The sequence below is a fragment of the Amblyomma maculatum genome, chromosome 5 (assembly GCF_055883805.1).
Source record: "Amblyomma maculatum isolate TAMU_Amacu chromosome 5, ASM5588380v1, whole genome shotgun sequence".
NCBI lineage: Eukaryota > Metazoa > Arthropoda > Arachnida > Ixodida > Ixodidae > Amblyomma > Amblyomma maculatum.
The window spans coordinates 154,190,211-154,204,160 of record NC_139348.1 but is presented as its reverse complement, the minus strand read 5'-3'; the positions used below and the strand labels follow the sequence as shown (position 1 = coordinate 154,204,160).

At 41.7% G+C, this 13,950-nt stretch overlaps 1 protein-coding gene across 7 annotated transcripts; it reads right to left on the bottom strand.

Annotated features, from left to right (window-relative positions):
- Window positions 1-2,631: 2,631 nt before the first annotated feature.
- Window positions 2,632-13,950, bottom strand: LOC146190013 (uncharacterized). Of its 7 annotated transcripts, none has more exons than XM_084604739.1 (5): window positions 13,526-13,950; window positions 10,006-10,108; window positions 7,811-7,883; window positions 4,976-7,182; window positions 2,632-4,314 (listed from the first exon to the last, which is right to left on the bottom strand). In XM_084604739.1, the coding sequence occupies exons 4-5, from the start codon at window positions 5,220-5,222 to the stop codon at window positions 3,908-3,910; spliced, it is 654 nt and encodes a 217-aa protein (XP_084460865.1). In that variant the 5' UTR covers window positions 5,223-7,182; window positions 7,811-7,883; window positions 10,006-10,108; window positions 13,526-13,950; the 3' UTR covers window positions 2,632-3,907. The 7 variants fall into 7 exon arrangements, with proteins under 7 accessions (XP_084460865.1, XP_084460868.1, XP_084460866.1 ...); XM_084604742.1 differs by having other exon boundaries at window positions 4,976-5,385; XM_084604740.1 differs by lacking the exon at window positions 13,526-13,950 and adding an exon at window positions 13,375-13,519.

The window sequence follows — 13,950 nt, the reverse complement described above, 5'->3', positions numbered from 1 at the left end:
ATGGCATCAGTCATCTGCAGACAGCTTACATATATGCCAGTCTAACAGCATGGCACAAAGAGCGCGGTATGTTCTGTAAAGCAAGGGCGAAACGAGAATGCGCGCGGTTGTCTGCAAGCTCGCCCAGACCACATTCTTTCTCATTATCGGCGTACCCCTCTTCTAAAAGGGAAAGCCCCAGCTTCCATGCTTCTCGGTTACCAGCCGCGCTGTTTACTACACAATATCGTGTCACAACCTTTCCCTTCTGCAGGTGCGTGCAACACCGGCAGAACGCTGTGCAGGGAGGTCTGGTTCAAGAACTACGAAGTGGGTGACAAATGTAAACCATGTGTTGTAGTCCATCGTGGGCTCACGCATGACAACCATAAAGACCGCAGATAAGGAGCAACATTGCTGCCACCTCGACCAACTAAAGACCAGGAGAACCAGTGTAGAAGGAATAGAGGTTAAACCCGAGGTCCCCACAGAAGCCTCAATGGCTGAAAGCAGCCCAAACGTATTGGTTGAGCCGCAGTCTCAAGTACATGGCAGCAGCGAGCAGCGACAGCCAGTGTTAAGCGGGCGCTGACATGCAAACGCTGTCAGATGCACAAGCTGAGGATAGTACAAATGAGGCACCGGTGACCGGCGGCACTGGAGTGATGTTGCGTAGGTCAAAAAGAAATACTCAATGCCTCGACCGCTTCACTCCTTAAGGTTGGAGTTGTGAAGCATGCACACATGCTTACCTTACCGAGATACCAGCCAAGCCAAATGCTATCGGCAGTAGCTGTGGCGACGTGGCAAGCCAAGGGGCTATAAATGCTCCTGACCTCTAATATAAAGTTTGTTCGTTCTTTGCCAACCACTTGTCGAATGACTTCAGTAAGTACGTAAAGGCAAATGTACAGTCAAGATTAGAAATAAATCAGAGAAATGTACATGATATGCGCTAAGTGCCCATAGCCAAAACACAAACAATGCGGCACAGGGTGATATAAATAGGGCATCTTTTGAAGCATGGGAAGCTTAGAGTAAAATATATGAGGAATGCCTGAGAAAAATGGACAGTAACAGGCAGGCAGCTAGAGTATTTAAATGCCTATACCTAAAAAGCATTGATTCAAAATGGAGAAAAGAACTAGGAAACAAACCAGTAAGTATGCAGGGCACAAGGGCAGAGAAATAAAGAGCATTAAACAGCAGGCAAAAGACATAAAAGGTAGAAACTGGATAAGTCCTATAAAAAAAAAAGCAGTGCAGAATTATATCGAAAATGGAAAAGCCATATCAGGAAGGTATCTCTCTCTAATAACTGAATAGGCAGTACCCTACTTTTTGAAGCTAAATGTGGGTGCCTTAGAACACACAGCTACAAAAAGTTCTACCAAAATGATGACACATGTGCACTGTGTGGTATACCTGCAGAAACAACTGAAGAACTTATACTCGAATGCGATAGTAGTCATCTGGATCTCGATACAGATGCAGTCACTCACCCTGAGGCCTTAGAGTTCAGAGACACCATCGGCCGGGTGAATGAATCTGGTATGTAAGCTCAGTTCAGTTCAGTCGTGTCCGACTCTTCGTGACCCTATGGACCATGTCACGCCACGCTTTCCGGTCTCTATCTTTCTAACATCACATAACTTCATCTGCAGTGCCTCGAGGATGCCATCTAACTATCGCGTTCACTACCCTCAACCTTTCCCAACATCAAATCCTTCTCCAGCGACTCCTCTCTTCTCATCAGATGACCAAAGTAGCTGAGCTTTAACTTCAGAATTTGACTTTCCAATGAGCAGTCAGGGTTTATGGTCGACAATATCGACTGATTTGATCTTCTGGCAGTCCAAGGAACTCTCAAGAGTCTTCGCCAGCACCACAATTCAAACGCGTCAATTCTTCGGTGGTCAGCCTTTTTCACAGTCCAACTCTCGCATCCATACATCACAACTGGAAAGACCATAGCACGAGTTATACGGATCTTGGTTGGCAGACTAATGTCTCTGCTCTTTACTAGGCGGTCAAGGCTAACCACTGCTCTCTTTCCCAGAAGCAGGCGTCTCCTAATTTCATGGCTGCAGTCTCCTTCCGAGGTAATCTTGGAGCCCAAGAAGAGAAAATCTGTCACAGCTTCCACTTGTCCATTGATGCTCCAGGACTTGATAGGCCAAGACACCATGATCTTTGTCTTTTTAATGTTCAGTTTAAGCCCAAACTTCTATCTTCTTGTACGCGCATCAGAAGTCTCTTGAGTTCCACTTCACTTTCTGCCATTAAAGTGGTATCATCCGCATATCTAAGTGATGTAAGCTAGCAGAAAGCAATTAGAAAATTGGTGGCTGAAAAGCACAAAAATGACATGAGTGTAGAAATAAAAATTTAACTTAAATGACAGAATAGATGAGGGATTTAAAACATAAATAACCTATAACATATATTTTTTAAAAGCCGAGCATGGTGGAAGGTCCCACCACTTCATTTCAAAGGGAACGATCTTGTAATCCATCCATCCATACATAAGCCAGATGGTCTCCATGGAGTGCTGTACCTGCGGCGAATGCTACGATGGCTGCAAGAAGCACGGTGCTAACATGGGCGCACTATATTCACGCTTCTGGGTTACGTAGGAGCTGATCTGTTAGCATGCTTATATCGGCTGTTTCTCGATACCATTCAATCCCAATATATCTGAAATAGGCTGCATTGCCACGACCCAGAGATGAACTGCTAAAGCAATCAGTAGGTTGAAAATGGGCACACTCGCCCAATGAATGATAAAAACACAAATATAAGCAAACAAGAAAATGGTAATCATATCTTTCAACCACAACGGCAAATGGTCAACACCCAACGCAAGGAGTTTCTGCAGCCAGAAAGTAAATGACAGGCACAGAGAAGTGTTTTGGCGACAGCAATCAGGGAACATACCTGAGAAAGACCAGAACTTGTGAAAAATTGATAACCGCCGCAACAAAAGGGTTCCCATTGTGAGCACTGACTTGATTTCTCACACTGAACTGAAAACTATCGCAAAAAACCTTCAGTCATCTCAGTTGTGACCTTACTGAAAACTATCTATCGCAAAAAACCTTCACCCATCGCAGTCGTGACTTTGATTGCTGTCCCTTTATATTCTAATCCACAGCAAAAGAATTAGACGTGTTCAAAAGGAGCAGAATGAAGTCAAGGCTTTGAAGGTAGTTTTGGAGAAGATTGTAAAAAATGGCTTGGCCAGTTTTCCAGGCATTGCAGGAGCAGTTGGACAAGTGCATTACATTCAATCATTACTTTGCAAGTGCCACTTCTGGTAAATAATATAAAAAAGTTAATGTTTCAGAGAATTTGTGTTTGAAGTGAAATCTCATATACTGTGATAGAGCTATTTCACTACAGAGCCACTCATACAAAAATTTAGTATTTTTCAAGGGCTTCTCTGAATTCTTTTGGCATCCGTGCAAGGACAAAGGCCAAAACACGGCGTTTCTCAGAATGTTATACTGAAGGCCATTAAGATTTCAAGTAGAGAGACTAAGAACTAGTGACCTAGGGTACAATACAGCTGCCCAATTATAACTTATCTGCAACCAGGAAACCTTAAAATGATGCAGCCCAACACTAACATAATCACTATGCAGATTCCTACGCTTTTAATGTATCTTCTACAACCGAGCATATTTTCTGGCTCTACATACACTTCTTTTCTGTAAAAAGCACACTACCAACTTCTACTTGCTTTTGTTTGATTTCCAGATGGTTTTAGCAATGATTTACACTGAAAAATGTTAGTCCATGTTGTGTGTCCACAGGTGACGCTGCAAGGCACACTTCTGGATGGTCGAATAGGGACACACGCTGCACTTGAATAGCTTCTCCCCAGTGTGCCTGCCCATGTGCCTTTTGTAATTCACATTGAAAAATGTTAGTCTGCATTGTGCTTCCTCAGGTGGCGCTGCAAGGCACACTTCTGGATGGTTGAGTAAGGACACACGCTGCACTTGAATGGCTTCTCCCCAGTGTGCCTGCGCATGTGCCTCTTGTAGTTGCCCACCTGTGTGAAGGAGGCCCAGCACACCCGGCACGTGTACGGCTTCTCACCCGTGTGAGTGCGTGCATGCGTTGTCAGGCTGACCTTGTAGGCCGTGGTATATGGGCACAAATCGCAGCGGAAAACTTTGCATCTTGCAGCTTGCTTCCCACTCTGGGAAGAGCAAAGCGTAGCCGTTCCGAGTCCGCTTCCGTACGAGGTTTCATTAACCTCAAGCACAGCCGAGCTGGATTGAAAATCTGTTCCGTGATCACTCAGGCTCCAGGTTTCTACCACAGCAGCTGCGTTAAGCGAAGACAGGATTAATCTAGCTTTACACTAAATAGTGCAGCTTTACAGTACATATTTACAGTTCGGGTGAACTAAACATTTTTGAGCAAACTTCTTCCGTGATGCACCAAGATAATATATATGAGCAGGCTCATTCTTTAGCCTGTCCAGATAACATAGTACAGCAGTCCCAATCTTACACCTAACATTGCTAGTACGCTCAGTATCCAGTAGCTGCAAAAGTGAATTATGAGCATCAACAAATAACTCTTATGGCACAACAGCCCAGCCCAAAAAAATCTCTTGCTACCACTGTAGAAATTATTATAGATGATTTGGCATATATTCGTAAATGTACAGTCCACTGCAGAGCTATTTTTTACTATGTAAATTTTGTAATAGGCTGTTTCCATCTCATGCACCCTATAGGAACACAAGAAAAGTTAATTTCTTAATTAAGAAGAGGAAAATGTCTCCCTATCTCCAGACCTGTGTGACCAACTCTAGCAACAGCTCTTTAGTAACCACTGTAGCAACAACTCCAGAGAGATAATTGTAGTTAAACGCACAAAACAAGTTGTACGAATACACCAACACTAAGCATAATGGGACGGTGACTCTCGTAACGCCAACTATAAAAGTGTTTTTTTTTCTTCGCAATGTATCTCGTACACAAAAATGCTAGTTCACACAGTGAGTACTCTTCTGGTGGCGCTGTAAGGTGACCTTCTGGGTGGCTGAATAGGCACAGAAGCTGCACTTGAATGGTTTCTCCCCAGTGTGCTTCAGCATGTGCCGCTTGTAGTTTCCAATCTGAGTGAAAGCTGCCCGGCACACATCGCACGTGTATGGTCTCTCGCCGGTGTGAGTACGGAAGTGTGTTGTCAAGCTGTGCCTGTAGATTGTGATAAAAGGGCATCGGTCACAGCGAAACATTGGCCGCTTCCGGCTCACAAAGGAGCTATGGCTGCTGTGCCTTTGGGGTCCACTTCTATCCATGAATTCTTCACTTTCAAGTGTAGCCAAGCTTGGTTGAAAATCTATTCCATGACCATCAGGGCTCCAAGTTTCCACTGTAGCCACTGCATTGAGCAAACACAGGGTTAGTCTGTTTAGTACATTTTAAAACCATCTCAGACCATCCCTAATCCTTTACGTAGCTCACGCACATTTTCTGTAAAGCCTACAAAATTTCACACAATATAACAAGCATTAAAAGCCCAGTTTGTTGATGCAGCTTTCTGTATTGGAGCATCTATGAGGTATAACTGGGAAACTGAAAACATTACATTCTAGCAGACTGTGGCTATAAACAAGTAGGCAGAGCACTAACAAAAAAAAAAAAAAAGAAGGTATCAACAAACCACAATAGATGAACTCTGATCTCAAAAAAACCTTTGATTTCTGCAGCAGAATGTAGCCCTTCTTCAAGCAGGAGCTCAATTGTCATAAAGGCAGTAAAAAATAGCAAGAGTGCAAAGCATCCCTAGAGGAAGTCATTTACAACATCACATTGTGCATGAAAAACACACCCAAAAGAAGATTCAACGCATAAAGCTGGAAAACATGGGATAGTGAGATCCAAACAGAGAAAAACGCTCCAGTCTCCTTATTAACACTTGGGCACAAACACATCACAAAGGCATCATACACAGCAGTCAGCACCTGGCCCTACCCTTACTTTCCTAGCTACCACTCTCATGGTCAGGTGAGCAATCACAAGCTGCCTTGAAGGAATGTATTCCTTTACTGTTTTCAATGCTACGCTGCTTATAGCAAATTGGTGCATGGTTCTGGGGCCGTAGAAAAACTAGTGCACTTTTCAGAGATTAATTTTCAGACTCTGTTCTACTTTGCTTATGACTATGTTTTGTAATTAGTATTCCCCTGCGTTGCTTAGCAAGAAAATATAACTAGACAATTAGCAATACCTAAGGTTCTCTGAATTAACATTTATCTCCAAATCTTTCTAATGATAACACACAGATATCAGTAAAAAATATACATTTCTTTAATTTCGACGCACCTCCCTCACACCATGAGAATGTTGCCATGATTAGGCCAGCAACCGTAAAGAGCATATTCTCAAAAAAAACATTTTTTAGTCTCCATAAGTAATAGTGATCAGCATATCCATGTTTAAAGCCAGGTATCATTCTTGTGTACATCTGTGCTTTGGTCTTCCTGGAGTTCATTTGCGAGCTCACTCAGCCTTTGCTGTATATGCAGATAGCACACACAGCTGTCTAAAGCTGTAAATGTGTGCCACCAGCTCCAAAATTAACAAAATGGCAAAGCTTTCCAGCTTTGAAGAAAATCTCTCGTATGGCTAAGCAAATTATTAGTCATTCATTGTTCTTGATAATGTACCGTTCCCCACAGAACCAACCTTTAAGTGAGTTTTGCAGAAAGCTACTATGCTGATTGTGTAGCTTTGCCCAGAACAAGGAAAAGATAATTTTCAAAGTCAGGAAGGAAATCTCTTACAGCCTTCAGACATGTGCGGCCAACTATCATAAAATCTGTGGCAGGGTTGGATAATTTAGCAGGCTAGCCATAATTCAGGTTAAACACGTGAACCGGATAATGCAGCATCATCCAAACTAAGTCCAAGAAAGGTGCTCACAATACCAGCTATTAAATAACATTTTTGTCTCTTCCCATTGTATTTTACATAAGAAACAAATGCTAGACACAGAGGTGCATTGTCAGGTGACTCATGGGCCGCTTCAGGGGGGCAGATTTTTTCTTCTGGATGGAGGAAGAACTAAGTCCAAAACATCCAGCTCTGCATCCAGCTCCGTCCGTGGCTCTTTTATGGGCAGATAAACTCGATTGAAAAGGTGTTCTGAGCTCTCAGATGTTCCATGTCTCTGCATCTGCATTAAGCAGAAACAGAAGAAATTGAAACCGTGCGCCAGACAGTTGCTTTGAATGCAAACCTGCACAGCGTACCCCATAGCCTTCAAACTGCATACCTAATCCCACAAAGTGAGCCATACCACTAAAAAAAAAACATTCAGTGAACTGCCATAAGCCATGGAGTCAATTAGAATGTCTGTAGGATACCACTGATCATGTCAACAGGTGCATAGGAGTTGATCAAGATGAGCCAACTTGCCCCCTCAAGTTACTTCAGCTACTATGAAATGGATTTAGATACATCAGCGCCCTTGATACACAGGCAAACAAGTTGATAATGCTTCATCTTGCTTGCACACTACCACTACATCATAACTTCAAACTGCAATCCTTTTATTTATCCCAGAGAAAAACAAATGGCATTGGAAAAAAAACCTACGCGGAGCAGCTTGACTTGCATATGCCCCACCATCACCATATCATGCAGGCATTTATCAAGATATGTACTTGAGCAAAGATCAGATAACTTAAAGCCTTAAAATAACACAACTTCACTGTGCACAAGAAACCCATTTGTACAGAAAGATCACCTCACTTTGAAGTGGTCCATAAGATTCATTTACTTCAATGCTATGACGCACTTACATCGCCTTTCAAAGCAGATATCATGCTAGCATGCAGAAGGCTGGGACTGAAGATTCACGCAAGTGTGCCCGAGCTGAAAGTGCAAAATGAAAGTGAGACAAGAGTAACCAGTGAAGAATGCATCCAAAGTCGGACAAAAACAATAACAGCAAAATTACCTGTGATGACACCATGAAAGGCCAGAACACATTCAAGAAAGCTCATGAAGGAATGTGACCAACAAGGAGGATTCTTAAAAACAAATACACTCATTGAGGTATGCAATACAGAGTCCCAGATACTTTTTCGACAGTTTTACAAGTTCAATATATCTGACATACTGTTTACTTGCATAATGACCCTGCGTTTTTGTTTTGTTTTTTTCAAGAAATTTCCACTTAAATTTGGGAGGAATGTTAGTTATGCAGAGACCGTTTCTAAAGATTTTTTCGTGACAACTGAAGTTCCATATTATACATACGTCTGCTTGTAACCAATAAAAAACATTTTGCAATCGCACTGCCTGTTTTTGGCACTCTTCATTTCAAAAGGTGTTTGCTGTTACCACAGCGTGGTCTGACACCTTTGTTATAGTGAAAAGTGCCCGCCAATTGCGACAAGATATAGAAAACATGCTGAACACCAGTGCTGAAGTTAAGGTGTGCATTTTTTGATAAGTTGAAAGAAACTAGCGAAACAGTGACAAGCATAACAAAAATGCTTAAACATTAGCAGTGGCATGAGAAGGGTTCGGCATTTTTGCTCTCAATCTGAAGCTGGCCAAACCACTTAAGAATAAAACTGCCCTTCTTTCTCCACAATAATGTAAAGGATGTTTATAATGTTTTGGTTTAAGTTGCTGTGCTCCTCTCCAATGCACGAGTCCCTGCTGGCTTTGCAAGCATGCACAGACAAAACCAGGTGCACAGTACCATGTTCAGCAAGCCACCATTAATAGCGCTCCAGTCAGAGACATATAGTGCATACAATCTAAAGTTTGCCGAGTGCCAGCATCGCCATAGCAGCTCTCGTCAAGAAACAAACATACAGTTATGCTGTTGGCGCAGTGCCAAGATATACGCTGTGGACAGCAACAATTACGGCATAAAACCAAGGAACACGCTTTAAAAGAAATCGAATTTTTAACAACAAAAAAAGGAAAACGGGGGTGGGTTCATTATGCAAGTAAGTCCATTACGCATATAAATATCATATTCGCCGGAGTAAGAAAAAGAAACTTGTAAATAAATATCTAACTTGAAAATCATCAAGACACAAAGCACTAAGGTCCTTTAAGCAAAGAACTATCTTTTAGCAAGTGCCCAGGAGAAATGGAGTTTCCAAAGAAATCATACAAAATATATACAGCACATTATCGACCAAGGTTCCAAAGACGTGGTACTTTACGTTTTTACGTGTCCGCAAACAGCGTTTCCACCAATAACCTGCGCTGCTTAGATTAGATTATCATTCATGCACTATCAGAGATGCAAACAAAAGGGGAAGATAAACAAATAATGCAAAATTACATAATAAAATTATAAACGTATGCAATTTCAGACTCAATGGAACAAATATCTCAATGACTGTACAGTAGCAGAAATACGAGACTGAAAAAGAAATATGTCACAAACCAAACTACCCCAATGTATTTGACATGCCTAGGTTTCCAGAGCACAGTAAATTTCAATCAAAGGGCTCGTTAGCATTCACCTGCACAGAGTCCTTAACCATAACAGATTCTTCAAGTGCAAAGTTTCCAACAGAGCAGCATAATGTTCCCCTCTAGACACATGTTTGGTTTGGTTTATGGGGTTTAACGTCCCAAAGTGACTAGGGCTATGAGAGACACCGTAATGGAGAGCTCTGGAAATTTCTACCACATGGGGTTCTTTAATGCGCACCGACATTGCACAGCACATGGGTGCCTTGCTTTTCGCCTCCTTCGAAAAGCAGCAGCCGCGGTCGTGATTCGATTCTGCTTTCTTGGGTACAGCAGTCAAGCGCCCTAACCACTGCATCACCAAGGCAGGGCTGTAGGCACATGTGTCCACTCAGGTGAATACTAATGAGTAATTACTTCCTCATTAGGAATACCATTCACCATACTATTACGATGTACAATGTGGCACAATATATGCAAAGCTCAAGAAGTACGCCAATTTCTTAGATTAATCTTATCTAAAAAGTGCACTTTTAAGAAAGTGCTCATTCACTTTTTGAGTGTAAATGCTAGTGGGTCCAGAAGCAGATGAATGTTTCGTGCATTTCTGTAGGCCTGACTTTGCACGCACGAACGGTGCTCAGCCACCAAAGAACCTGAAAGGATGGAAAGTAAAAAAAAAAAAATTCCGTTAATGGGAACAGAGATACAAACTACTATTTCATCAAAATATTGGTCAGGACTGCTGCACCCCTAATGCAAACATATTTATGCCACTGTCAAATTAATTTTTTTCTAATTGAGAACAATTTCAGTGCTATGTAATGTCTATAATAAGATGCTGCATTTGAATCAATAACCTCCCATAATTAGGCTCAAATGACTCTTTTCAGCAGAGTTCAATCACATTCAATTTCAATCCAAACATTTACTCTTCACTCTGGATTAGCAGTGAAAATATGTGCCTCAAAATGTACGTCAGCGAAGAAATGTCACTATTTCTTGCATTTAATAACACACAGGGTTGCTCGACATTGCGTTTGGCAAGAGCTGCCAACTTCGAGCCTCTCTTTTTAATGGAAGGGCAATATCAGAATCAGCCTAGCAGACACTTTTTTCAGAAGGGAACAGTTTAGCCAATAGAATTATTTAGAATGAGTCTCAAGTGTTAACAAAAATGGCATAGAGCTTGTGCCATGACATGCTAAAAATTCAGCATTCAGTAATGAGATTCCACTACTTCTATGTAGACTTTTTGAGTACAGCTGTAGCAAAAAGTCTGAAAATGACTTGTGAGTCTCAACTACAGTCGCAATAATTATTCAAGTGATGATCAGTGTGAAACTTCAATAAGTGGTCCAAAGTAAGCATACTTTCAATTTAAGCTTACTCTTGAGTAGCTACACATGCTCACAGCGTGTTCTCACTGTTTTACCTTCATTCGCGTTTCAGTAACCTATGCTACCATTTCAACATGGAGAACTCTGGTATGTGTGGTGGCTTCTCCAGAACATAAGCCTAGTGTGAAGCCTTCCTCAGCCATATCGAGAAAGTTGACTAGCTAGCTTTCAATGAGTTCCTTGAGCAGATTTGCAATCTTGATAATGGCGGTAAACAGCTGAAGAAAGAGAAGGGCCTTGTTCAAGCTGTTCGTTGAACAAACTAGCCCAGCTTACTATTCTTGCACTCTTGACCGCAAACCACTTCACACTCCACCACCCTCCATAAAACAAGCTGACCATAAGCCATAAAAAGTTCAAGAACTGTAAGACATACAGTGCATACAAGACCAAGCAGAAAACAAACATCTTTAGCCATTTGTACATTTAAACAAAACATTTTGTACGCATTTCAAAGACTATCCAAATAGCTACATTTTAGTACATGTTATAGGAGAACTGTTTAAATATTTTATTTAATGAAATTCTTTTCCAAGGGCCCTCCAAGTTGCCTACCTATTCCATAGTCCCAAAACAACAACTAAGATATGCAGGCCAATAAAGGCTTGAAAAAGCTCAGAGCAAACACAAAATCACAAAAGAAAAAAAAACACCCTAGACATATCTGCCTTCCCTATACTTCCTTTCCCCTTTTATTGTTTCCTTTTTTTTTCTCAATGCTTTCTTTCAATATATGCTTTCACCTTTTGTTCTGCACATCCTGGAACCCTCGGCTCCTGTTCCCTTCTCCATCGTCTTTCCTTTCTCTGTCACCTCCGTTGTCTTCTTCCTTTTTTTCTGAAGATACCTGACAACTTTTCTGCGTCGTTCCTTTCCATCTTTTTGCGGTGTCGCCCTTCAATTATCACTATATTTACTTACTTGTTTTACCCAGTAATTAGTTCAGCCATTTGATTGAATCACTTTTCCAAGCCTTTCCCGGTCAACTCAACTCTCAGCTACAACGTCATCTATCACAGGATCTGCACCAGCACACCTAGCCTTTCCATATCTATAGCATTCATCATTTCATGTTCACACAGAATAGCCTGCCAAGACTTTTGACTGCATTGTCGATGGCTTACCGAGAAGCATATACATACTTCTGTAATGTGTCGCAAATTAATTTGTTAGCTAACACTGCAGCCATTTTTCGGCCGAGATGACAATCAGTTGGACATGCTCCCACTCATTTAGAGGCCTTCCTGCTGATGTGTAAAACTTTCCATTGTGCTGTGACTGCTGTTGCTGCAAGCATGTGATCTAGTGACGTGGTTGACACAATGTGGCTAATGCAGGCAAGCAGACTGGAACTTGAGCTTTTCATAAGACAATGGATTTATAACATGCATTTCATGCTATGAGGCCCAAGGCAAAATGGAGGCGTGAAGCAAATTTGAATTAAACTGCATCGTTGGTGCGGAACGTTTTGAAGATAGTCAGAGATAAAGCCGCAGCTACTCTTATGGAAGCACAAAAGAAGTGGAGCTGTGGCATGCTAGGACAAAACCTGTCAAATTCATATAACATAGAGCATATTTTAGCCAGACTGATATATCTGCATATTCACTTTCAACTCCCTGCAACTGTGTAGAAATTTGCCTTTAACGCAAAGTCAGACCCATACAAATTTTCCAAGGAATTTAATGACTGCATCCAAATATAAGGGGCATGAAATAACCACAAAAATGTTTTTGGGAAATCAAGGGTATTCAAGGATTTCAAGGGCCTGTGTAAACCCTGGTTGTGCAGGCATATCAGGAGGATTTTTCATCAATCAGGATTTCAACTGTCCATTTGACTGTCCCACATACTTTTATGATAAAAAAAAAAGAACGCTTTAGAAATTTCTTTATGTTAATGTAAACATTATTCATAAATACACACTGGGAAAAAAAACTTGACAGTGACAGTGGTGAACAAGTGAAAGACAAAGTTTTTCCAAATATAATTAGTTGTTATTAATGAACCAGATGGCAGGCACAATCTAAGAGGTAAAACTGCGAAGTGCTGTTAGTTTATGGGTATCAATATCGCACAAACAGTCAAAACAGTCCCTGGGATGCAGGCATTGAAATAAACTTGCAATGTCATCTTGCAGCTGTAATTTTAGCGTTATACTCAAATTTAGATCATAGCAGTATGTTTAGTTTGGCTGTTGATGTTTGAATATTGAATACACGCTTTTGGCTCATATTTAAAATTATCACCATGTTCCAATGCAGCACGTAACATTAATGCAACCTATATAACAATTTTACACCATTCTAATTGTTTAATGCTACCTTAATGGTTGTGCTTCTGGGAGACTTGGAACAATACTAAATTAGCACGCCAGTAAAAGTCACGCGCCTGGAACATAGCCATTACACTGATACTCTTGGTGGCCGTTCATTGCTGCCACTTATCAGCTAGGCAACGGTCAGGGTATTTTTGTTAAGATCGTCTGCCCCCCAGGCTCACACACACATACAACCACATACCTCACAACCTGTTGACAGCGGATTGAAAGATGTGAACACTAGGCCAGCTAGGCGGCAACTTCCAACACTGCGTGGTTGCGAGCCTTGACTGCCTTGACCTCACGATTACGTGCGATCAGCAGCAAACGGCAGACGGGCATGCAGACGATACCTGGGGACGGTGAACGGCTCCGCCGGTTGTAAGTACACGCCAGAGCCACACCAGCGCTGCCAGTGCCGTTCAGAGTTGGTTGACACAAGTCGATGCTCTAACATAGCGAAACAACAAGGCGAAGACACTCTTTGAAAAGTCGCCCCTAAGTTTTGATTTTGCCGTCAAACAGCCCAAACACCACACGCCGTAAATCAGTACACACCAACGTTACGTAAACGTTGATTAAACACTGCAAGCATAATGCATAACGGTTTAACAACTCTATAGCTTTAAACACTCCGCAGGCAATGATTAATAGCAAGTTTTAGCCAAGTATTTTTGACAAACAATTGTACTACTTTCACTGCTTTATGTGCGGCACATTGTTGTGTAGCGAAACCATGAGCGAAACCTACGACAGGGACGGCTCAAACAGTTAATAA